We start from the raw sequence: 26,276 nt of genomic DNA, 5'->3' as shown, positions 1-26,276 counted from the left end.
TATCTCGTCCAAACGCTGGACGGACCAATGAACGCCGGGGGTGGGGGCGGGTCTAGCGATTAGCCAATCAGCGCCTCGCTGATGTCTCGCTGTACGCCGGTGGGTAACTGGTGAGGATAGCAACAATGGCGACCGCTACAGATCCTACAGACCACATTGACGATGCTATCGAGGTATTTCACCACTACTCGCGTTAATGGAGGACCAAATTAAGGAAGCTGCTAAACTGGATTTAACGGCGATGCAGCTGGGCGTGTACGACGACGGAGACATTTTAAACGGGCAATGCTCGCTTGTTTTCGGCACCCCCGAGGTATGAATACTAATGACGTCAGATTCTGGGTGAGTCGTTGATCTCTATTGATTGGTTAGGGAAAAATCAAATCAAATATATATATATACATATATATATATATATATATATATATATATATATAATATATATATTGTAGCATCCCTTCACAGTGAAGCTAAGAGGCATGAACTCGTTTCGTTGCTCTTTATTCTCAAACTCAATACAGGCTACTGTGGGCCGTAGCCAACGCCAAAAACACAAACCTGTCTGCTCGCAATGTGCTCTTAACATTAGCGGCTCACTTCAACATCTCCCGCTCGTCCCCAACCAAACTACACACACCCTCCCAACTAGCAGAAACAACAACAGCCCTCCCTCTTAGAGCCTCTGCCAATCACAAGTGGCTATCTCTCACAAATCACTGTCATAGGTAGCTGACATGACTGACAGGCTTCACAGCCTCTAAACACACACAACTTCCCTGGCAATGACACGTTCAGTAACATCATGGAAAACTCAGTAACTGCAATCGTAGACCTTTTTAACTAGATGAACATAACATGTCTTACGGTGACAGCATAACGTAACATAACAGTTAACACCACGTCACCCAGTCCGTTACAATATATATATATATATATATATACAGTACAGGCCAAAAGTTTGGACACACCTTCTCATTCAATGCGTTTTCTTTATTTTCATGACTATTTACATTGTAGATTCTCACTGAAGGCATCAAAACTATGAATGAACACATGTGGAGTTATGTACTTAACAAAAAAAGGTGAAATAACTGAAAACATGTTTTATATTCTAGTTTCTTCAAAATAGCCACCCTTTGCTCTGATTACTGCTTTGCACACTCTTGGCATTCTCTCCATGAGCTTCAAGAGGTAGTCACCTGAAATGGTTTTCCAACAGTCTTGAAGGAGTTCCCAGAGGTGTTTAGCACTTGTTGGCCCCTTTGCCTTCACTCTGCGGTCCAGCTCACCCCAAACCATCTCGATTGGGTTCAGGTCCGGTGACTGTGGAGGCCAGGTCATCTGCCGCAGCACTCCATCACTCTCCTTCTTGGTCAAATAGCCCTTACACAGCCTGGAGGTGTGTTTGGGGTCATTGTCCTGTAGAAAAATAAATGATCGTCCAACTAAACGCAAACCGGATGGGATGGCATGTCGCTGCAGGATGCTGTGGTAGCCATGCTGGTTCAGTGTGCCTTCAATTTTGAATAAATCCCCAACAGTGTCACCAGCAAAACACCCCCACACCATCACACCTCCTCCTCCATGCTTCACAGTGGGAACCAGGCATGTGGAATCCATCCGTTCACCTTTTCTGCGTCTCACAAAGACACGGCGGTTGGAACCAAAGATCTCAAATTTGGACTCATCAGACCAAAGCACAGATTTCCACTGGTCTAATGTCCATTCCTTGTGTTTCTTGGCCCAAACAAATCTCTTCTGCTTGTTGCCTCTCCTTAGCAGTGGTTTCCTAGCAGCTATTTGACCATGAAGGCCTGATTCGCGCAGTCTCCTCTTAACAGTTGTTCTAGAGATGGGTCTGCTGCTAGAACTCTGTGTGGCATTCATCTGGTCTCTGATCTGAGCTGCTGTTAACTTGCGATTTCTGAGGCTGGTGACTCGGATGAACTTATCCTCAGAAGCAGAGGTGACTCTTGGTCTTCCTTTCCTGGGTCGGTCCTCATGTGTGCCAGTTTGGTTGTAGCGCTTGATGGTTTTTGCGACTCCACTTGGGGACACATTTAAAGTTTTTGCAATTTTCCGGACTGACTGACCTTCATTTCTTAAAGTAATGATGGCCACTCGTTTTTCTTTAGTTAGCTGATTGGTTCTTGCCATAATATGAATTTTAACAGTTGTCCAATAGGGCTGTCGGCTGTGTATTAACCTGACTTCTGCACAACACAACTGATGGTCCCAACCCCATTGATAAAGCAAGAAATTCCACTAATTAACCCTGATAAGGCACACCTGTGAAGTGGAAACCATTTCAGGTGACTACCTCTAGAAGCTCATGGAGAGAATGCCAAGAGTGTGCAAAGCAGTAATCAGAGCAAAGGGTGGCTATTTTGAAGAAACTAGAATATAAAACATGTTTTCAGTTATTTCACCTTTTTTTGTTAAGTACATAACTCCACATGTGTTCATTCATAGTTTTGATGCCTTCAGTGAGAATCTACAATGTAAATAGTCATGAAAATAAAGAAAACGCATTGAATGAGAAGGTGTGTCCAAACTTTTGGCCTGTACTGTATATATATATATATGTGTATATATATATATATATATATATACACACGTACATATATATATATATATATATATATATATATATATATATATATATATATACATATATATATATATTAAATTGATATTAAAACACTTTAAAACATACACCTCAGGAGTTCTTACCTGTCGGGATCCTACGGTGGAAGGCCAGGTGCGGGGTGTTCCACTGATAGTTGTTGCAGTTAATTGCACTACACTGTTTCTTTTTTTCTCCTCTCTCCTTGACATCTTGCATGTTGTCTGGGCGCAACACTCCAAGCTCAACAGTCCAAAATGGCGGCAGCACTACCGCAGCGCCCCTAGTGGCTGTTAGCAAAAATTCAACGGAGCTTCGCCTCTTGGTATTCATGCTCTTTGTATAGTCTACGGCACTGCTACATTATTAATAAAGTTTCAACGCCGATTGGCCACGTACACGCACATAGGCGGATCTCCATCGTAAACGTGCATTCCAATTGGTAAGTACATTCTCTAATATTCTTCGTTGGACAAATCCGATTGGTAGGCGGTTCACTTTAGCCAATGGAAGAGCAGAAGAGGACAAAGTGGGCGGGAGCAGCGGTGTAAACATTCACGGCAGTTTGTTTGGTCTATGCTAAGCTAACTAACTCGTCCCTACCTCCCTCCGTCCTGTCAAACTTTGGACCTCGGTCTCTGCGATTAAATGGCCGGCGTTGCCCTGAAGTTGTTCGCTCCCTCACGCTTGGTCAAATTAAGAAGGTGAGGATCACAGCTAATGTTAATGCTGCTGTCGTAGTGTTTGAAGCGGATACTGGTGCACTGACGCTCACTAAATTTACCGGGGGGTTCAAACCGGTTTATAAACTCATCTGACAGTTACAGCTGCTATTAAGCTTGGCTAAAGTTTAGTTAGAACTCTGAGAAAGGCAGTTAATCAGTTAGTTCTTGTAAAGTTTAAGTAGTGAGCCATTATTATTCCACTTACGACACATGTTATTAACAATGATAGCAAAGCAGAAGCGTTAGCTGTGGTTCCTGTGAACTTTGCTCCAGATACCATGATGAGGAGGCTCTGACATAACCTGATATTCATTCATTCATTCATTCATTCATTCATACATAACGTTACATTTTTTCTTGGTATTTCCAAATTTGTTCCGCTGATGTTCATGCACAACGATCAGATTCACAGTTAAAACAACTCTAAAACACATTCAATGACCGAAAAGGAGCAGAGAGGAGAAACTTCATATAGGCCTAGACAAGTTATTTTTTCTTTATACATTATCTTGAACTGTAGAATATTTATTTAATGAATATTACATACATTAAAAAGCATTGTATTTCATGTCTCCAGCTGCTGGTGGGCCATCACAAAAGAGAATGCATGCAAATATGATGTTAATTCCACCACAGAAGAGACTTAATGATCACTACAATTAGATGGAGAAGAAAGTGGATACATCAATAAAAGTTATCTGCCATATACATTGTCATATATCGGCATATCAGCTATTGGCAAAAAATCCAATATCATGCATCCCTAGTGAACAGTACAGAATTCTTATTGCCTTGTAATCTAATACATACTTTGTTTTGTCCAAAACAGAAATATTCTTAGACTCCTTTGTCTTTACATATAGAGTATCATCCATTATCACACCCCAAAATCTAAATTGAGATGCTCTTTCAATATAAACTCCATCTATTGACAGTGAAACCATGCCACCCTTTTTTCAATTAGCAAAAAACCTTAGTTTTGTAAACTTTTAAGGATAACTTAAATCCATCAAAGCATCATTTAAACGTCCCATTTTCTGCCCATTTCTGCTCACAAGTTCATACTTGTATTTTAGGTTTGTACTAGAACATGTTTATGTGTGCTTTGTGCTTTAATGTTCAAAAAAACATTATTTTTCTCATACTGTTTGCCTGAATATACCTGTAATCACCCCTGTCTGAAACGCTCCATTTTTTTTTATATCTTTATAGGCTGTTGCACTGGACTTAAATCTTGGGTCCATGTTTGTTTCCTGTCAGCTGATGTCATAGACAGAATCACAATGTTTATTTACAATAACTTACAGGTAGAAAATCCTGACTGCAACACTGCATTAATTAGTTAGGTTTATTCACCTGAAAAAGTCAGAACAAAAAAATGTCATTATCATTTTAAGTGTACGTCTTATTTTTAATATTTTCACCACTTTACCTTGCTGACACAAAGACAGCCCTTTCTGACAGGGAATTGAAGCCGTTCTGTCAAAGCCACAGACTCCATAGACAAAAAGTAATTTTACTTAGCAGAACACTGGAGTTGCTGGTCTACCATGGCGTCTATCAGTGTTTAAGGTAAAACGGAGCAAATACTCAAATATAGTGCGCATTTACAGTGATGCAATTTTTTTAGCTAGCTAAAATTTGTTTTGCTTTGGCCCTGTCTTCAGCAGTATATCATTCAGCTCCTGTGTTGGTAGATTTGGTTTATCAAAGATAATAGCAAAGCAAGACACATCAGACAGGACGGACCATTGTGTTTAACTATATATCTTTAAACGTTACAGTTATGGCTGAAAATGACAACAGAAATAAATAACTTTGACAATTTTACATATCTCTATTGTGAACAACTGCCTGGTTTGTACCAGGAAGTGACTGTTGTTGTTAGGGCAATGTAACACTGATTTGGTCTGTTCACATACACTGCAAAACATTCCAACAACAAATACGAAAGGACCAATTTAGAGTGATTATATTTCAAAGGTACAGTGTCTGAATATGGCCTAAGTGTATTTCTCTGTGGACATCTTGTTGCATTGTAGCGTTATACACATAGTTTTGTATTTCTAACCTTACATACTAGTTTTATACATAATGTAGGCCTGGCATAATGCACATATTTTTTTATATTTTACACACTTTACATACTCTGCACACTATACATATTTTATACTTTTTAATATTTTACATACTAGCATTACACAGAACCCATTTTCATTCAGATATCTTGAGATGAGATGTCAAGGGACCTCTGTGAAAACTGCCATGCTGTATGTCCCTTGGCAAAATTTAGCCTAATATTAGAGCGTTATTTAGCCCCTTTTCTGAGAAGCAACCATTACATGGTTGGTATTAGGGGTGTAAATCACCAATTTCATCACAATTAGATATTATATCGATTATTTGGACAACAATATGATATTTTCCAATATTAAACAATCTGCCATGATACGGTTTTGATTCAATATGATTCAGGGGCATGCGATCGATATTAGGTGATATTAAATGCCCATTTAACACAGTCTGTTACAGAAGAAGCTGCCACCCCTTTCTTTTTTTACTTTTGGTCATAAAACACATAAACAACACATAAATAATGAGTACAGTAAAGTTCACTTCAAACTGACTCCACTAACACAAATAAAACAGCAAATGGGATAAGTTAACCTTCAGGGCTTTCTTTCAGAGAGACCTTTATGTAAAAAATCTTTTCATTTTAAACCAAACCATGATCTTTTTCAGAAAACTTCAGGAATATCTGGCTTAAAGCCCCAAAGGAAAACTTCTCCAAACAGTCATAAAACACAGATTAACAACAAGATCATTCAACAAAAGTAGGGGTGTGCCATCTAAGGTACCTCACGATTCGATTTGATTAGCGATTCAGGGTGCTACAATTCTGCGGTTATAACAACTGGCGATGCGATTACAATTCAGGGTGCTACGATTCTGTAATTATAATGATTATCAATGCTTTTTTCCCATACAGGATAGATTTCTTTCTCAATCAGTGGCTATTTTTTACTTTTAAAACAATGTACATTTGTAAATATCAATTAAATCAAGGAAACAAAATATTTACTTCCATCTTTTATTTACAAATGGAAACACTCACATTTTCCAGGGAAATAAAGTGCATTCTTCAAAAAAAAAAAAAAGACTTTCAGTCTGGATAGCTTAATTTTCTGGCTGGCGAAGATGAGTAACTGCACAATGTGCACACACATAGACCTGTACAGGTAGCACATACATACACAGACCTTCTGTACAGATAACACATACACACACACAGACCTTCTGTACAGGTAGCACATACACACACATAGACCTTCTGTACAGATAACACACACACATTCTCTCTCACACTCTCTCTCTCTCTCTCGTTTAGAGTGGGTAATTTTTTTGTGTAAACGTGTACACGGGTTTAACCACTGGGTGATGCTATTGCATTATACCAGTAAAGCCCCAGTTATCCAAATACCAACCGAACGGGCCATTTAACCAACGCGGCGTTTTAATAGAACGGAGCACGTAGGCTACTGACCTGTTGTCAAACCCGGTCTCACACCATTTCTTGTCATATTCACAGTTGTTACCGGCCAGCCCTTCGCCTTAAGACGGTGGCCGTGTGGGTGTGACGTAGTAGATGTTGTGGGAAGTAAAGCGGCATATAGAGTGTACGGACAGGAATGCACCATAAAAATAGTACTGTTCATGCTACGGGTGGTTGCAGTCTGTTTACAGTGTTTAGATAGGATCCAGTTACAGCATAGTCGCTGTGAGAAGGCCCTGCGTTATGCTATGTTTTCCTGCTGTAGAGGAGAAATAAATGAGCTTCTGCACGGACGTCAGTTCTGCATCCTCATTCTTCAAGCAGAGTTGGTCCGGACTCCTAGAGCTAGTTACCAGCAACGAGCCAAGTTGTAAAGATAATCTACAGAAAAACCAGAGTCTCCCAGCTATGGTTCGGAGCGCCAGACTGGAAAAGGTAACACAGTTAGTCAACAATTAGTATCATATATACATATATATCTATATCTATCTATATATATATATATATATATATATATATATATATATATATATATATATATATATATATATATATATATATATATACACGATCTTTACCTCATAAAAAAGATCGATACATGTTCAGCTAATCAGCGGGAGTTCGTAGCTCATAACCCCGCAAGAGTCCTGTGATCGGGGTCGTAATTCGGCACTTGTTCCATCTGAACGTAATGATCTGTTCCACCTGAGCGTAATGAGATTTGGTACGCGAGTGGTGGCACAGCCGTCACGTGATCGCGCTACACCAATAAGGTACCCGCATTTTGTGTCGCCATGGTTTCATTCAGCAGAGGAAAACAGACCCGAAAGTCCTCAAAAGTGAGCAGAAATGAGCTGAAACAGCGCTATTCACATCGCCGTGTCCATGAAACACGATGAGACAAATAGACAATAGGGCCGTAACGGTACATGTATTTGTGTCGAACTGTTCGGTACGCGACTTTCGGTTCGGCACGACCCTGTACCGAATTATTGGGCGCAGGATATTATTTTATTTTATTTTGTTTTATTTTAATTCCGTATTTAACTGTATTTTGATGTTTTTGTGAGCTCGGACCGCTTCTGGGCGGAGATTTCCCCAGCCAATGAGATGCGGGTGCCGTGCCCGAGCGTGTCCGAGCGTGCACCAGCGCGAGCCTTGCCTGAACCTCTTCTGTGAAGCCTTCTTCCATACCTCCGGGCTCCGTACACCCGGGAGAGTTGAGCCTGATAGGAGGGGCCAAATTTGAATGTGTGTTTACAAACAGCAACTGGAAAATCCTCCAGACCCTACCTTTAAGCATGTCTGCATTGCATAAATTAGCCCTAGCGGCTAGTGGACATTTTTCCTCTACTCACAGTTTAACAGATTATGTGTAATGTCATTATTATTCTTACTCACCGGTGGTTAAAGTCGCTGCATCTCCTGACAGAACAGCTCAGTAGAGTTTCAGTCTGCATGCATGGTTTTTCAGCTGAACATTGTTAAAACAGAGCAGCTGATGTTGCTGAAGCAATAAGTTATCAGAGTGAGACGCGCATCCAGGCAGGTATCGTTACGTTGTGTTTTATCTAGTAACATCGTTATTTACATACGGCATGAGCTCTGTCTGTTGTCCTGTATTTTCTCCGAAATCCAAAATATTTCCACTCTGCTGATTTATTCCCGAATAAATAATTTTATCCTCATGGTCTTTCAGTTGGCTGCTTGCCATCTGCCTGCTGTTTGATGGTGACACAGACTTTCAAAATAAAAGCCTATGCAAAAGATGATCATGTGGATTGATGTTTTCACTTTGCATCAATGATATTGGATCATTGATCATTAAATCAATATATCAATCTAGATTGACAGGTCGTTACATCCCTAGTTGGTACTACTGGATTCCTTAGGTCTTCTTGTTTTCTTATGATACCAGTGTCGTCACTCAGCCATCTATAGCCTTTGAAACACAGGTGGCAGCAAAAATTGCACATGATTAAAAAAAATAACGCTTATGTTCAGACCTTAATCACGTCACAGTTAATGCATTAACGCTGACAGCCCAAATATTTGGGGTCTTTGAAAAGTCATGGAAAAGTTTTGAAATTTCGTCTATGAAAATGTTTGCGGACCCAGGGTTTTGGACTTTTGGTTGACCAAAACAAGACATTGATGTCATCATAAAATTGAGTATTTCAGCTATGAGATACACTGCTGTTTAAAAGTAAAGTTGATGTTTTTCTTTTTTCCCTTAATAATAATGATTGTAACATAGAGATAAAAAAAACTGTATGATTGAGACACCAGGCATGTTATTGACATTTGAAAAGGAGCAGAATGAAGTTAGTGGATGTCTCCACAGTGTCTTATGACAGGGCAGAATACTGTGTGAACTTGGATGTTGAATTTGTTTTCAGTGGCAGTCAATCATTATTGAACCACACCTGGGCTCTAAATATTGAGTCAGTCCTATGTAGTAGACTCAGTGGTTAGACTGAAGAGGTTTTAACTGTCAGTGTGTGATCTGTTCAGCTGACAGACTAACCTTCTTTTTCTTTTGTGAAGTTTGAAGAAAAGAGAGTGCTGATACTTGAGCTATCAGAAACATTTGGATCAGTGTATCCCTATAGTCCAGCTGGAAAGGTGTCTTGAATACATATAAGAAATCAGATAAGTGTAGAAAACCAACAGTCATGTGATTTTCTTTTAACTGAATTCACTGAATGTTTTCCTCTCTGTCACCAGCTTGGTGAGATTAGCCACCATTCCCAGTCTGACGTTCCACACCACAACTTCTCCAACGATGGGTGAGTATCTGCTGCAGCCCTGTCACCTCAGTTCACTTGGACCCTAAAAATGTTCTTTTTTCACTGTAATTGACTCTTCACTAAGTCCTGCCCCTGGACGCAGACTTGCCAGTCATAGCGTATGTATTGGCCCAGCTCAGACCAGGGTTCAGCAACTGCACAGTTGTGCTCCATTGACTCTGATGTAATTGTTTTAAATTGTCTTCATTTTCAGGCTGGTTTTGTTGATTTCCAGCTAAATGTTATGCCTGGATCACATTGAGTGTTAATGATACTTGTAACCTTGAGAGGTTTGAAGAAGACATACATTTTCTCCTTTTCAAAACCAAAATCAAACCCTGCAAAGTGTAGGGTTAGCTAACTAGCTACTGAAGATATAGTCTACTGAATGTATGCTGCTTTTGCTTTTTAATGATAATAACAGTGGAAAAAAAGACCTACCCTGCTGTACAGGAACCAGTGAAGGTAAGCAGGGAAACTTTGCTGATATTGAGCCAGCTCTGTGCCATCACAGTGTGTAGATGAACAGTGTTTGGCTTCTCCTGGAGTTCCTTGCCTGTCCGACGGTGGAGGCCCAGGTGCTAGCGGTGGCATGGCAGAATGGAAGCCAAACACCGTTCATCTACATACTACTTTATGTTTATTATTTCTGTTATGTGGTGGTTCACTTTTACACTGTTATCTGTACGTTATCCTTTAGCCTTTAACTGTCTTCATCTTTTGAACACTGTTTTTGCTGCTGAGTCAGTGTGACATTCTGGATGTATCCTTCAAACACATATTGTCAATATTTCCTCAGGGAGTACAGTTCATTACATTGTGGGCTCCATGCTCACTCTGACCACACAAAGGTATGGGGCTTCAACCAATCATCAACCAATTCATCCATAAGTAACCACAGAAAACTCACTGTTAATTTCAGTAATTTATCAAGCACAACTTGTCAGGTTTTAGTTTCTCCAATATGAAGATTTGCTGATTTTATATCATTGTAAAATGAATACCTTTGTTTTTTTCGTTCTACTTTTTTTAGACATTTTATATTAATCAATCAGTTTAAACTTTATCTGTTACTCATTTTTGACAGTTGGGACAAAAACTTATATTTCTGGGTTTTGATTTTTACTCTTCAATTATGCTGGAAAATAGATTTTAAAAGATCAGAGTCTTGAATATTAAACCTTCTAATTGGCCAACCTCACATTTTTGCAGCTGAAGACTTTTGTCAACACCATTGGGCACTCAAAAAAGTCTTCGTACCATATTAGAAAACATGAAGGAAATTTTCAGTGTTTTTGTTCTATTAAATATAAGACAATTTAATTATGTGTGTAATCAATCAATCAATCAGTCAATCAATTTTATTTATAAAGCCCAATATCACAAATCACAATTTGCCTCACAGGGCTTTACAGCATATGACATCCCTCTGTCCTTAGGATCCTTGCAGCGAATAAGGAAAAACTCACCAAAAAACCACTTTAACGGGAGAAACAAAAATGGTAGAAACCTTGGGAAGAGCAACTGAGGAGGGATCCTTCTTCCAGGACGGACAGACGTGCAATAGATGTCGTACAGAACAGATCAACATAATAAATTAACAGTAATCCGTATGACAGAATAAGACAGAAAGACAGATAGAGACAGAGAGAGATGCAGGACAGACGCTAATGACAGTAGCTTACAACAACATTAATGAAAGTAATAATATTATAATAATAATTACGGCTACAGTACAGTACGTTGAAAGTATATATTAATATATGATAGTATACATATGTGACAATAATCATATGTGTATAATAATAGTAGAAGTATGACTAGAGACATATAAAATATAAAATAGTACAGAAACATTAAAAACCTGGAAGCACATCGAAAGCCACTTTGAACATAAATCTCTTTCTTTTTGATTGATTTGATTTTTACAGAAATCAGCTGTTACAGAAAAAACTCGAGACTTTGTGACCAAACTGACCAGCTTTCAAACTAAATGTTAAAAAAAAATAAAAATGGAGCAACACGTAAGGGTCAGTCAATAATTCAAGAGAACTGAGTTGACAGAAAGTTATATATTCATTAACTTCATAGTAGTCATAGTGAGGAACCATTTTATTTTTCACTGTTGTCTTAATGTTAATCAAAATACTAATTTTTAATCATTAATAATAATACACAAATATTATCTGCACCTCAACCCTGAGGACATTTTAAAACTGTTGATTGACTTTCTTAAAGATTCCCAGTTTGAGCAGACTTCTTGTTTGGATCATTATTGGTGATGACAGTAATGTCTGTGTGTAAGTGCAGGTGCAACGGTGGAGCAGTTTGAGCAGGCCAAGAATAAATTGTCGACGCTGAAGAACGACCCGGGCAACGAGGTCAAACTGAAAATCTACGCTCTCTTCAAACAGGTGGGACATTTAGAGAGGCACTGTGAGACAGGTGTTCTCAGGTAATCAGAACCATTTATTGTAAAGTGAGATACAATATAAACTGGGACCAACAGCTGTTTTGCAGAATTGAGTGAAGCCACAGAGACAGAGCTGTCTGATTAAATCAATCAACAAAAGAAAACCTCGGCCCAGTTCCAACTAAAGGTCACAGCTTATTGGCTGCTCAGATACGACGCGTCTCCACTTCCTCCCACTGTATAAAAATCAAGCCAAAATCTCCAGATACAGCTGCTGCCATCTTGCAATGGTAACATCATAAAAATGATTAAAGTCAGATAAACAGACTGAAAACTTTATTTTATTAGGTAAAACTGATGTTGACAAAGTTTTCCTTGGGGAAAATAATTTGCAGTTGGAAAAAAAGGTAATAAATCAAAATATATTGCAATATATTTTAACCCAATACTTGGCATATCACAGTAATATTGTATCGTGACCTAAGTATCGTGATAATATTATATCATGAGTCCTCTGGTGAATTCCACCCCTGACCAGGGGGTGATCCGGATGTTTTGGCGTCACATTGAGGGAGCTGTCATGTCGTCTGTATAGCGGCTAAGCCTAAACTTGAAGTCACTGAGGGGCTGCATAGACAGGCTACTTAATAATTAACGCACTCGCCTCACCAAACCGACCGCTGCTCTTAGATGGAAACAAAGAATCCACTTCTTCTTCTTCTTTGCTGCATAATTTATTTATCACCATCATAGTCTTGAACAAAACATGCAAACATCCATAAATCTGTGTCCATATACCATTCAAATACATAAAGTTTACCAATACATAAGCCCTGTTTCGTTTTTGGAACTGAAAGTACCCTTCAGACTAAGGCTGACCAAAAAATTTGAAGCTTCGAAGCTTCGTTTGATGGCCCAGGATTCGATTGTGAAAAAAAAAAATTGAATATTTGGCCTTTTTTTCTCCTGTTTTTTTTGGGGGGACCTTGAACACAACACTAACCCCATTAGGCCGAGTAAAGAAGTCATCTGGTCTGATTGTTGCATGAATTGCCTAAAAAAGTTTCACAGTAAATCAGAGAACAGGGATATTATTATTGCCATGGGTTATTTGAAATGGACAAAGGTATTCTTCACTGGTGAGTTAAGGGAGAATAGCTATCATGTAATTAAAAAAGAAAACATCTCCGACAAGGAAATAGAAAGCCCGACGTGCAATGAATGGAGACCTATTATCCTGCTTGAACACAGACGACTAAATTCTTTCAACAATGTGACTCAAAATAATGATAAAATAGATTTTATTGATGTAAAATAATATGCTGATGGTGACATTTTCCACCGGTCCGCTGCGCTCTGAGTCTGGTGTCAATGACACATGCTGCTCTGAGTCGTGCATCTGTCTGCTTGCGCTGCAGTGCGCGCCAAGGGTTTTAATTTTTAGTGTTTTTAGCAACCAGAAGTGTTTTTTCGTTTGTGAATATTTTTACCTTTATTCTAGGGTTGCAAGAAACTACCTTTTCCTTTACTTCAGACATGGTACCTACACCCTAGCGTTTCCACTGCAAACCGTACCTTTTAAATGTGGGTGGGGTTGTTGTCACTCACTGCTCCATCCAGCACTCACTGTATTTCCTTATTATCGGTGACATAGAGGGAAGTCAGCACCTCGTTTCTTGTCCACAGATCGAGGCTGCATGCTGACATTTTCAGAACAAAAAAGCTCAAAACAAAACAGGCTGCAGTGGGAGTCTCTCTCCTTGGGATATTTAAAAATAGCGGGTTTGTGCATTTAGTCCTTCTCAGGCAAGCTCGGGGGTTTAAGGTGTGTTGATTGAGTGACATCGTCAGCTCGTGCATTGAGTAACATTACGAGTTAATGTTCCACCTTAAAAATCCTGGCAGTCGGCCCGGTGAATGAAGTTATTTTTTTCTCCGACTCCGGCTGCTGCAAGAGGCAGCAAAACATCCTTTCATTGTATATTTACAGTTTACTAATTAAACTCTCCACAGTCTGAACAGTGGCTTCTGCCTCAAAACCAGCCACAACTCATCCCTGAGCAGAGTGACCCAGCATGGTTCCAGTGGTATCATCCACAACTTTTCGCAGTGGAAATGGAACTGAAACGTAACGTACCATACTGCTCGGTGGAAACGGGGCTCTAGAGCACCATACACCTCACTTAATGTGGCCTGGCGTTGCGTTCAAAAAAACTATGTGTGCTCCCGTCGAGCAACACCTGTCTCTCAATCAATAGCTCCTACCTATATTGGCAGACACCCATACAGGACAAATCAGCAACTAAAACACATTTTACACCATGAATGGCTCCTTTTGTCTGTCTTTCTATAAAGTCTATGTTTATCACACCCACACAATTATACTGTCTGTAGTTTCGTACAGGCTACGTTACCTACAAGGCCACTGCCCTTAAAGGTGAAGGTCAAGGTACACATAGATATCGAAACATAGATACCTCGCCACTGCTGTGTGTTGCTGCTATGTGTGTCTGCCAAGATCCGCAAGTAAGCAAATAGAGAATGCAGATGATTTGTAAATCCTTTTTGACCTATATTCACTTGAATTTACTACATCCATCCATCCATCCATCCATTTTCGTAACCGCTTATCCTCTTGAGGGTCGCGGGGGGGCTGGAGCCTATCCCAGCTGACATCGGGCGAGAGGCGGGGTACACCCTGGACAGGTCGCCAGACTATGGCAGGGCTAACACATAGAGACAAACAACCATTCACACTCACATTCACACCTACGGACAATTTAGAGTCACCAATTAACCTATCCCCAACATGCACGTCTTTGGACTGTGGGAGGAAGCCGGAGTATCTGGAGAGAACCCACGATGACATGGGGAGAACATGCAAACTCCGCACTAGGGATGGGAATTGATAAGATGTTATTGATACCAGTGCCATTATAAATTCTGCCTATCGATCCGATTCTTTATCGATTCCCTTATCGATTCCTTTTCTGTGTAGAAAAAGTATACCTTACAGGTTTTTGGTGTCAACAAAATCTTTTTATTGAATTTCAAAATAAGACAGATAAGTGCTTGTGAAGTAAACAAATATGAAATCGGTCACTGGATCCTAGATCTCTGGACATAAATAAAAATAAATTAAAGTCCTTACATGGTCACTGGATGCTAGATCTCTGGACATAAATAAAAATAAATCTCTGGACAGAAATAAAAATAAAGTATTTACATGGTCACTGGATCCTAGATCTCTGGACTGGACTGATTGGACTAATTAACAGTTCTTGCTCAAAAAGATAAGCATGTCAGCTTTTTCAGGGAGGATCCTTGATCTCTCTGGGCTAATTGTGTCTCCAGCTGTCGAAAAGACCCTCTCAGATGGCGTTGAGGATGCTTGAACACACAAATATTTACTTGACAGCACTGAGAGCAGGGGCAGTGTGTCTTTTTTCTGCCACCACCAGAGGGCAGGGTTGGCGGACAGAAATTGGAGGTAGGCCTCTGTACAACTGGACCTCATGCTCCACTCTGTCAATGACGGACTGGCAGGTCTGCAGTTGTTGGACCGTCTGCTGCAACTGCTGGTCCTCTACTGGAAACAGCTCCTCCAAGGCTGACTTTGGTTTCTTCACAGCAGGTGTAATCTGAAATTATATGACGATATTCTAATTTTAGTTTCATATTTTAATCCATGCAATGCTCATGACATTTTTTGACACTTCACAGCAAAATGTTCTTTTTCCATTTATGACAGTAATACGATATGATCATTATAGTGAACTGAGCTTAGCTTACATCTTCTTCCTCCTCCTCCTCTTCATCATCACACCATGGCTGACTCTGTCTGGCGACTGCCACTTCTTGTTCTTGCACTGATGGCTTAAGAAGAAACTGACCATGAGTATCAGTTTTCCATGTATAGAACAAGAGGAAGTATCACAATAGTAGTATGCTATAATCAAATTACTATCATACCACCCTCTTCCTCCACTGCAGTATTTGCTGCTACTGCTGCTGCTCTTAATCGGTCCCAGATGGCATCCGTATCTTTTTTTAATTTAAACCTTAGGTCCATCACCGTAGCCTCCTCCAGAAAGGCGTGGACTTCTTCATCCTTAATTCAAAAAAGAGAAAAGGAAAACACATCCATATTCAGGGTATGAAATTAACAAAATATTTTGGGGGCAATTTTGGCCCCCACATTCTAAAAAATGGGGGCATTTTTAAAATGATTGGGGACCATGGAAAAAATTGTAGTTAGAGCTTGGTTATTTTTATAGATTAAAATGCACAGTGGTTTCTGCCAAGTTCCAACGCAAATAAATGAAAAGCATACGATTTCTTTTTCAGAGAGAAGTGTGCAAGTAGTAGTTATGACAGAAAGCAGGAGACAGCTGTAGGCAAACTATTTAGGGTTTATTTAGCTCTTAACAGCCTGTAAATATTACACAAAACCTTAAAAACAGTGCAATGCAAACAGATTGTTTCTTTAAAAACTGTAGGTCTATTAAAATAAGATAATCAAATTCTTTTCTAAAAATAAGCACATGAAAAGCAAAAATAACCACAATAGTGTCTTTACTCTTTAGTATAAACCACTAGATATAAAATAAACAAGACTCAGCAGTGTCCTCTGCTGGAGACCTGCGGTGGTTTCTCCATTCGACACAACATGATGATGAATTGCCTCCCATAGACCTGCTTGCGTTCGCCACAGATAATAATGGGTTCCTTAAAGTTGTGGTTGCTAAATATCACTCTGATTTCCTATAATTAAACCAGTTTAAATTTGTTGATTTAATCATTAATCTACTGATAGCAGTACTAATAGAGAATGTGAAGGTACGTCACGCCGCTTTGCATTGTGGGGCATCAGCGCCATCTTTGGAACGCGGGTGTAAACAAAAGCGAGAAGCCAGCTCTTCAAGCCAGCTCAACATTTGAAGTAATCATGTTTTTTTTATATTTTTATATTGTTTTGTTATATTTCTCCCTCTCCCCTCTCTGGAAGCATCCGACCTCCCGCCGCCCTCCGCCTCTCCCACCTTAATTAAACACCGAAAACGAAAATAAAAGACAGAGACATTTTTCTATTTTCATCTTATTTAGCTATATTTCTCACTCTCCCCTCTCTGGGAGCGTCCATCCTCCAGCCGCCCGCTCCCGTCTCAAACATGGAGGCCCCGCACATACTCCCACGGGCAGCCCCCGCTCGGGTCTCCCTCTCCCCGGAGCCTGCCCTCCCGGCCCCGCACACACTCCCACCGGCACCCCCGGGCAGCCAGCCCCCGCTTGGGTCTCCCTCTTGCACATAACGTTACTCCCACTTGGGTGCTATAATTTGGTGTTTCACCACATTACACATAATCACAGTAGTTGCATTACTGTTAAAAAGGCCCAGCTTAGTCTTGTGAACATGTGAAACATAATTTATAAATATTGCGCTTCACAAGTCGGGACAGATGCATACAGTGACGTTAGTTTTATGCTAACATTTACGTCAACATGATGAGCTAACGTAAGATTAGCCTACTATACAAATGTTAAATCTTACCGTAAGCATATCGGTGGTGCTTTGTGGTTTGATGACTTTTTACTTGGTCGCTTCCTTTTATGAAGTCGTTAGCTTTAGCGTTTAGCCCAATCTTGTGTTTCGGTGGGTTAGCTCGGCATGCTTTACTTAAGAGGATTTTCTTGTCTGCCGCCTCTTCCACACCAAGCCAGTCGAGTTTCCAGTTCAGTATAGTTGCTGGCAGGGTACATTTCTTCGTCAACGTGTTTGCGGGAACTTTGGGAGGATCTGGTGGAGGAACTTGGGCTGGTTCACTTTGGTGGGTGGGTGGCTTAACCAAGTTGCGGTCCATGGTCCATTGCAGCACGGCAGCTTCAGGTAGGCTATGTAGTGAGGAACGTTGTCTGTGTGTGAGGGGCGCAGGCGCCTGCGGCGCGCACCCTGGTGCATCAGCGCAACCTTGTTAACGACGTCTAGAGAATAATGAGTTGTTGACAAAAACATGGGAGCAATTTTGGCCCCTGGAACATGGTTTTTGGGGACATTCTTGGCTAAATTGGGGGCCAAATGGCCCATGGCCCTCGCTAATTTCCTACACTGTCCATATTCAACTATTTGGGAAACATGATTGAATGTGAACTTATTTTAATTAGTATCTGTGATAAATGTCATTTGTCACAGTACCTGGTATCTTGTGGAGAGGTCGCTCCAAATCTTGTCCTTTATCTTTCTGGAGAATGGAGAGTCCTCCTCCTGGACTGTGAAGGTGCCCTCCAGTTTCTCTACAATGGGCAGAATCTGCCCGCAGGTTGGACTCGTGTCACTGTAGACACATAGGGTGGATGTGTAGAGGACCCGCATTAGCTGCACAAATTCCTCCGCCTTTCTGAAGTCATGCACATCCATTTTCTCCACCACTCTGTAATAGTAGATAATTATATTTCATAATAATTAACAGTCCTTCCATATAGCATAATGTTACGATTCAATAAGCCATATTGAAATAGTCACATAACCCCATCCTTACTTGTCCTTGCCACTCAGCTTCTTTAGCCATGGGTCCATCACTGCAGCCTGAATGGCGGGGAACTGCTCAAAAAATCTCTCCACCATTAAGTAGAGTGAATTCCACCGTGTTTTAACATCCATGATGAGTGCATGCTGGGGAAGATCTGAAATAAAGCAAAGTTACACAGACACCTGTATAAGTACATCACAGACATATACACACATAAACATTGTATAATAATCATTGGATTGTTTTAATTTATATTATTAGAATATAGTGAAAGGGTTGTATTGAAAAAGATTCTTACTGAGGAGTTGCTGCTTCTCTTTAAGCACAACTTTGGCCATGTGGGACCTCTTCATCCAAACCACCACTGCCCGGACTCTTGCCACCCAGTTTGAGACAGTTTGGCACCTCTGAATCTTCCGTGCTGCAAGGTTCAGTGTATGGGCAAAACACCCAATCTTCTGAAGATTCATCTTCTTCATTGCCAGTACCATGTTTGCCGCATTGTCCACCGTGGCTGCCACAACCTTCTCCCTAACTTTAAACTCATCTAAGATGCGTCCAGTGTCCTCTGCCACTGCTCGTCTCGTCTGCGCTTCATATACGGCTTTCGTTTTGAGGACCCTGCCTTTGATTATACCTTTTCTATCTCTAATATAATGTACAGTGACAGTCAGACAGTGGTCCTGGTTTAGACTGGTCCATTCATCTGCTGTTATGGCCACCTTTGGAACTTCTTTGAGTTCACTTATTAAATTGTCCTTTTCAATATTATACCACGCAGGATCAGGTGGTTGGACAGCATGTCTCTTGATGGGGGGTTATATCTGGGGCATAGTTTCTTTGCCAGCTCCCTACAAAATGTTAAATTGATTAGAATAGATTATACAACTTAACATTCATCTACAGGAACATGAGTCATGATGTTTTTTTGTGCAATATTGCAATATTAATTAACAGACGGGCATGGCTGGCATCCAATAATAATTAATGATATCACCTTCTGTTGTTTGTAATTAACCCAAGATATCTGCTTTCATAACGTTTTATTATAAACCTTAACCTACCGGAATGCTGGCTCCTCCACTGTGGAGAAGGGGTGCAAACCCTTCACAATAAATTTAGTAAGTGTTTGGTGACACTCATCAATCTTGTCCTGTGACATGTTGCCCTGTTCTGCAAGTGTAAATGCCGTTTGCTGGCTAAATGGAGAGGGAGAGGGAGGGGGGCTGGGATGTGGAGGAGAGGCAGCGACACTGCTGGCAGCAGATGTACACCGACGCTATCATCTAAAATGGATCAAATGAGAAAATATTTGCTAATGCTAACATATGGTACGTACCCTCACTGGCTCTGCTCTGCAGAGACGTTACTGCTGGAGCTGCACTCATGCGACGGAGATTGTTGAAAACATGGCACTCTTGGTATTTAATGCCGTGCGTCGACAAATGCTTCAACATGTTCGTGGCGTTACCACCTTTGCATGTAATAATCATGCTGCAGACATTGCATGTAGCGCTGTTTGCATCCTTTTTCATGAAATGAAGCCACGCTTTCGACCGCTTCTGTCTCTCCGCCATGATTACCTCTTCTTGTTGAGCTGAATGACGAACGTACGTGCCATGACGTGCGGCACGTCAACGTAAAGAATCGGTTCGAAGATCTGACGTAATGAAAAGAATCAATAAGGGAATCGTTAAGCATAAAGGCTAATGATGTCGATGGATTGAACCAGTTGGAACCAGTTCTTAACAGGAACCGGTTCTCGATTCCCATCCCTACTCCGCACAGAAGGGCTCCCTCCTGGGAGTGAACCAGGAACCCCCCTGCTAACCACCACACCACTGTGCTCGATGTATCTTCTGAGTCTTGCAGCGAAGACAGCACCACAGACCTCAGCCTTCACTGGTTCTCCCTTTTGGTCGAGTGGTGAGAGCTTTGCTTTGGACTCAACAAGTCGGACTTGGATGCCTTGCTCGGTCTCCCATCTGAAGTACACCACAGTTCCGTAGGTCACTATGGTCACTTCCATCAGAGAGTGTTATTCCGCAGGGTCTTCCAATCCTTTTGACCAGTGTGCGGCTTCTGTGGAAGGTGATTTGGTTGAGGCGTGTGTATTCCTCAAACAGATGGATGGCTTCATCTCTCAGTCTTTCAGACAGAGGTTTGTCCCATGTGTCTCGGGTCAGAGTTTTGCCTCCAGCTTCTTGAAAAGCTTTTCTGACTAGAATGGCTCCCTTTTGTTTGGCAGGTGTTACAAGGCCTATTGGGTCATACAAGCTAGCTACTTGGCTAAGCAGTTGTCTTGTAGTCAGTGGGTTTGGAGTTTTTTCTCTCACCTCTTCTCCGAGGACATTTTGTCTGATTCTCATCTTTTTTTTTTTTTTTTTTTGATGTTTCATAGTTTTTATTGGTTCTAATACACTCCTGCATTATATATTTAAAACATACCTTCATGGATTTAGTGGTACATTATTTTTTCAAAGTCAAAAGCAAAGTTTTAATGTTTTACAGTTACATGGTTTGGGTGAAATGATGTTAATATTGGAGGGTCTTGCATTCACGTGACAAATAAAAAAAAAAAGTCTGCTTTATTGAGTAATTTCTTTTCTGTTTTTCCGAGCAACCTCCTTATTTTTCTGTGTTTCGGTGCAATTTTTTCTTTTTTTCGTGGTATTTTTTTTGCGTGGTAATTTTTTCTGTTTTTCTGAGTAATTTTTTCTGAGTTAACAGAGCAATAGAACAACAGATGCTTTCATTCCTTTCTTGAGAGCTCAATATAATGGAAGCAAACATGACCCGCCTGTTTAGTTTAATCCAGTTTTACTTTGTTTTGGGTTTGAGACACTGGGAGATACTCTTGTCTTTAAGTCATATAGATGGTGTTATCATTAGTTTGTCAACTTTACGCAGGCACCGTAAGATCGAATTCGGGTAGCAGTTCCATTCCTTGATGACACCTCATCAATAAAGTATCCAGCGATTACCTTGGGATCACTGTTTGTAGAGTATGCATGTAGCCATATCACCATCCGTGAAAACTATTGCACCACTGATGCAGATCCCGTAAGGTTTGAGTTTAACATACGTGCCACGAAGAACAGAAAAAAAATTACACCGAAAACAGAAAAATAAAAAATTACTCCGAAAAACAGAAAAACAAAAAAAAATTACCCAGAAAAACAGAAAAAAACACTCAATAAAACAGAGTCTTCTTAACTTGTCAAATGAATGCAATTTGTTTCCGTACCAATCCAACACATTTGGCATGGAAAATTCAAACAGAGCTACAAAATTAACAAATCACAAGCCTTTTAGAAATGTTGCATTATTTGCAATGTTTGCACAGCCATGTTCAGGTATTGAAATGAACAGTTTTGAACAGTGACTCCTAATCCATAGAGTTACAAAAGACATCTAAAGTGCATACCAAACAAAAGCTGGGGTCTCAGGAGGAGAGTAAACAAAAACCCCATCAGTCCATCAATGTGTGTCCTCACACACATGCACGAACCTCCCTTTTACCTACAAACATACTGACCATAAGGCATAATATTTGATAATAAATCACAATCAATGGGAAGAGCTTAAAAAAACATCAACAGAGTGAAACTGACAGCAGCATAAACAAATGCAGATTATTATGAAAATATTCTAATATACAAGAGCAATTATTTTAAGCAACCCTTGTAGAAAATGACCCCAAAGTTGGACAGAGACTGTACCAGCTGAATATGTGTAAATCATTGAGATTACATATATCATAGTACCTACTAACTGAGATTTTTATTTAGGCTACAGGTGTACTGGTGACTTCAACCAGCAGTGGTTTGTAGTTTTCTGGGTCAGCGATCATCTTGTCTTCTTCCTTCTCGCTGCTGCTCAGAGCCTTGATGCCCATGACGGCAGAGCTGATGACGAGGCAGAGCTCCAGGGCTGACAGGACGATCAGCACCGCGTTGATGCTTCTCAGGAGCATTAGAGCCAGCTCTTGGCTGATTCTCATCTTCTTTCTTCTCTTTAAGAAGTTGATTGATGAAGTCTGATTCGACAAGGTAGCCGACTCCAAGGGCTTTGTTGTCTCTTTCTCTCATTTGGTGGGGGAGAATGAAGACTTGATCTGATAAAGCTGGATGTTTTGACGCATGCTTCTGCCTAGGGATGATGTATCAGCCGCCGATATTAGCAAAAAACGTGCATCGGCATCGGATCGGACTGCATGGAAAAATGCCGATCCCAGAACTCCAATTTTTCACGGAATCCGGTCCAGGTTTTCCAGCCAGCCCAGCGCTCCGCAATTCAAGCAGTCCATTCCAGTGATTCGCTCCAGCACTTACTATCAATCCACCAGGCCAGCATGCAGACACACACGGAGGGAAGGGTAGGAAGAGTAGCGGTCAATTTAATTAACTGACTAGGCCTATTTGTTTTCTGCTCTGGTTTTTTGAGAGTGATATTTTTATTTGGTTTACACTCGTACTGTTTAAGTATTTGTTTAAGTAAAGAGCACTGATGACATTGTTTTGGGCACAATTAGTGAAATTGGAGCCATGGATGGACTATTGGTTGTTTAAACAGTTGTACAATATTGTGTGTGGTTTTTTGTCCCCTCTGTTGGTCCCAGGAAACAGCACCAGGCTGGCACTGACACTACAAAAATAACTGAAAAGGAAAGGCTGCATTGTTTGTTAAATGTCAACAATGTTTTGTGGTGTTAATCTATTTTTTATGTATTAGGGGGGCAAATCACAAGTGTGTGGAGTCTTGCTGCTATTTTAATTTCAATGTTAGACATTTTAAAGATTTCTTGTGTTGATTTATTTTCTATTTATTAAGGGGCCAAAGCAGCCAAAGCAAACCAGCTATATTTTTTATTTAATGTTAATGTTCAAGTTTAAAGTTTGTTTATTTAACCCTTTTAACAATAAACGGGTCAGTTTCTCATACCAACAGTTGTGGATCATTCTAACTAACCCGATTAAGTAGTTGTTCTTGTTAGAGTAATACTGCTTCATCAAACCTTTTCTAACATGACTGACAACAAAATCAGTGAATATGTATAATACGCGCTTGGATCGGATCGGTATCGGCCAAAACTCAAGGCTGTAATATCGGTATCGGATCGGAAGTGAAAAAGCTGGATTGGGACATCCCTACTTCTGCCTCCCACTTTGGCCTGACCGGACCCACGGCTTGAGGAAGAATCCACCAGCCTTCAGGATTTCTTCAACTGTTTTGGTGGTTTTGTTTAGCTTTCCCAGGTCATTATTGGATGTCAGGATGTCATCTACATAGGAATCCTCTTCAAGGATCCTACGCTCCTCCTCCAGGTGAGTGAACTTGGGCAGCTTTGCTGTCTCTCTCATGAGCAGTTGTGCGATGCACCCTGCTGGTCGATCACCAATGTTGACTCTGGTGATGGCATATTCTACAATTTCTCCATCTTCACTGTCTCTCCAGAGAAATCTGTGTAGGTGCAACTCCAGGTCTTCAAGCCACACAGAATTGCACATTTTCTTGATGTCGCCCAGGGCAGCATGGACTCCTCTTCTGAACCTTAGTAGCACTGCTTGGATGAGATTGAGGACATCAGGCCCTTTCAGAAGGAGGTCATTCATGCTGAGCCCTTTAAACTTCTGGCTGCTGTTCCATACTAGTCGCACAGGTGTTGTGACGGAGTGTGGGTTTGGCGCCACCAAGTGGCTGATGTACCATACTGGGCCTTTCCAGTCGGCAATGGTCCCTTTGGTGAGTTTCTTTGCTGCTTTTCTGTCCACCATCTCATGGACTTGAATTGTGTATGCCACATACCACTCCGGTTCTTTCTTGAGCTGTCTCTCTGTTCTCAGAAAAGTGGCCTCCACTTTACTCCTGTTGTTGTGCAGGGAACTTGGATCTTCAATCCAGGGATATTTTGTGTCCCAGTGAGGCTCATGACTGTTAGCATCTGTTTTGACATAGGTGAGACCTTGTCTGATAATCTCCAGTGCTCTTTCCTCACTCAGAGTCATGTCTTTGCCTCCTGGTTGACAGTTACCGCACCGGCATCCTCCACACTTGGGTTTGCAGGCTGCTCCGATGCTGTCCCATCTCCACCAGTCTAAGAACTCTCTGCCAGCAACTGTGCTTTTGGTTTCAGCTTTGAATTCTTGCATCTCAGCAATTTCTTGATACTTCACTGCTGTGGTTCTCAGCGATCGAGCAAAGTGAGTCTCAGAATTGTGCAGAGCCATGTCCACTACTTAGCAGAGGTCTGGATGTGCTCCGCCAACTGTATTTCCTAATGGGCTTTCCCAAAGGACAAGATCTCCTACTACCTTTACTCTTTGTGGAGTGAGTCTTCCTTCACGGTGGCTGATGAGAAGCTCAATGTGCTCTGGTCTGTGAAAGTCTTCCAGGTTGGTGTCAGGGAAGAACCTCTTGAGTTGTTGCGGTTTGATTACTCTGTGCACTTTTGCAATTTCATCCAAGCCATAGCAGATAAGCTCATGAGCTCTCTCCGTGTCTCTAGGTGTCTTGACTCTCACCTTGAGTAAGTATCTTTTGGTCTTTACCTTCATGGCCATGCCTCAGACTCCATGGACAACAAGCGTGATCTTTCACTTCATAGATTAAGTCTTCTGGCAGCACTGTGAGTGATGTAGTTGGTATCTGATGCCAAGTCAATGAGAGTCCCAGTTTTCTGTCCTGCATTCGTAGTTACTTCCAGAAGCATAAGAATAACTGGTAACTCGCATGTGTTTGAGTCCATCACTCCAGGTAGGTTCTTTTCAGTGCAGTGTGATTTTGCAGCCATGTTGGTGAAAGTTTTCCTGGGGTGAGCTCAAATATTAATTTCTCTTGCTCCTCTGTGAGTGTTTGCCTTCTGGTGCTGGGTTTTCCCACTTTCTCAGATTCTTTCCTTTTGAAGTCTCCTTTCAGGCGAAGAAAGAAATGGTGGTCTGAGGAGCTTCCTCTCTTTCAATCTCTGTTCCTGCACAGGTAAGTGTCCATACATTCATCATATTCTGCATGACATACAAGGCATCTTTTGCATGCTCCCAGCTTTTCAACAGCATTTAGCTCCTCGGCAGGCTTTAGTTCTTTGAACCGCTTGCAAAAGAAAATCTTTTCACGGTGCCTTTAATCTCCACAGACAACACATCCTCCTTTCCTTGTGGACTTTGTGGAGACATACTTCTTCTCCAGGTAAGTAGGTTTCTTTATAGATTTTTCACTTACACCCAGTTGATCTAGTTTTTCTAGAATGTCCTCTTGAGTCTTTAAGACTGTAAGAAGGCTGTCAAAGTGATTGTCTGGTGTGACACTGTTTCTTGGATTGACCATGAATGTGAGCCAGTCTCTCTTCATATTGTCTGACAGTTTGCTCTCAATGGATTTGATCACCAGGGGATTCTTGATAGCTCCGGTGCTTTTAAGCTCGGTGAGGTCATTCAGGGGCTTTTCTACAGTTTGGATTAAGTCCGTTACCTTCCTTGGCTGGTGTGACTTTAAAGGAGGGATTTTCTCCAGGTCCTCAATTATTTCCAAGGCAATTGTCGACTTGTTTCCATACCTGTTTTCAAGTACTCTGAACATGTCTTCAGCACTGTTGTATGTTGACAGGTGCAGGTCTCTGCATATTCTCTCGTCCACACTGTCAAGGA

General features: G+C 41.0%; 1 protein-coding gene across 1 annotated transcript in view; it reads left to right on the top strand.

Moving 5' to 3' along the window:
- Positions 1-3,170: 3,170 nt before the first annotated feature.
- eci2 (enoyl-CoA delta isomerase 2) overlaps positions 3,171-26,276 on the top strand; it is a 102,821-nt gene continuing 79,715 nt past the window's right edge. The window contains exons 1-3 of the mRNA XM_033638973.2: positions 3,171-3,330; positions 9,632-9,693; positions 12,004-12,107. Of these exons, the coding sequence (XP_033494864.1) occupies positions 3,275-3,330; positions 9,632-9,693; positions 12,004-12,107 (222 nt within the window). The 5' untranslated portion in view covers positions 3,171-3,274. The remainder of the gene's footprint in view (positions 3,331-9,631; positions 9,694-12,003; positions 12,108-26,276) is intronic.

Source organism: Epinephelus lanceolatus, chromosome 20 (assembly GCF_041903045.1).
Source record: "Epinephelus lanceolatus isolate andai-2023 chromosome 20, ASM4190304v1, whole genome shotgun sequence".
NCBI lineage: Eukaryota > Metazoa > Chordata > Actinopteri > Perciformes > Serranidae > Epinephelus > Epinephelus lanceolatus.
Note: the sequence above shows the minus strand (reverse complement) of the source record. Positions and strands in the feature narration are given on the sequence as shown.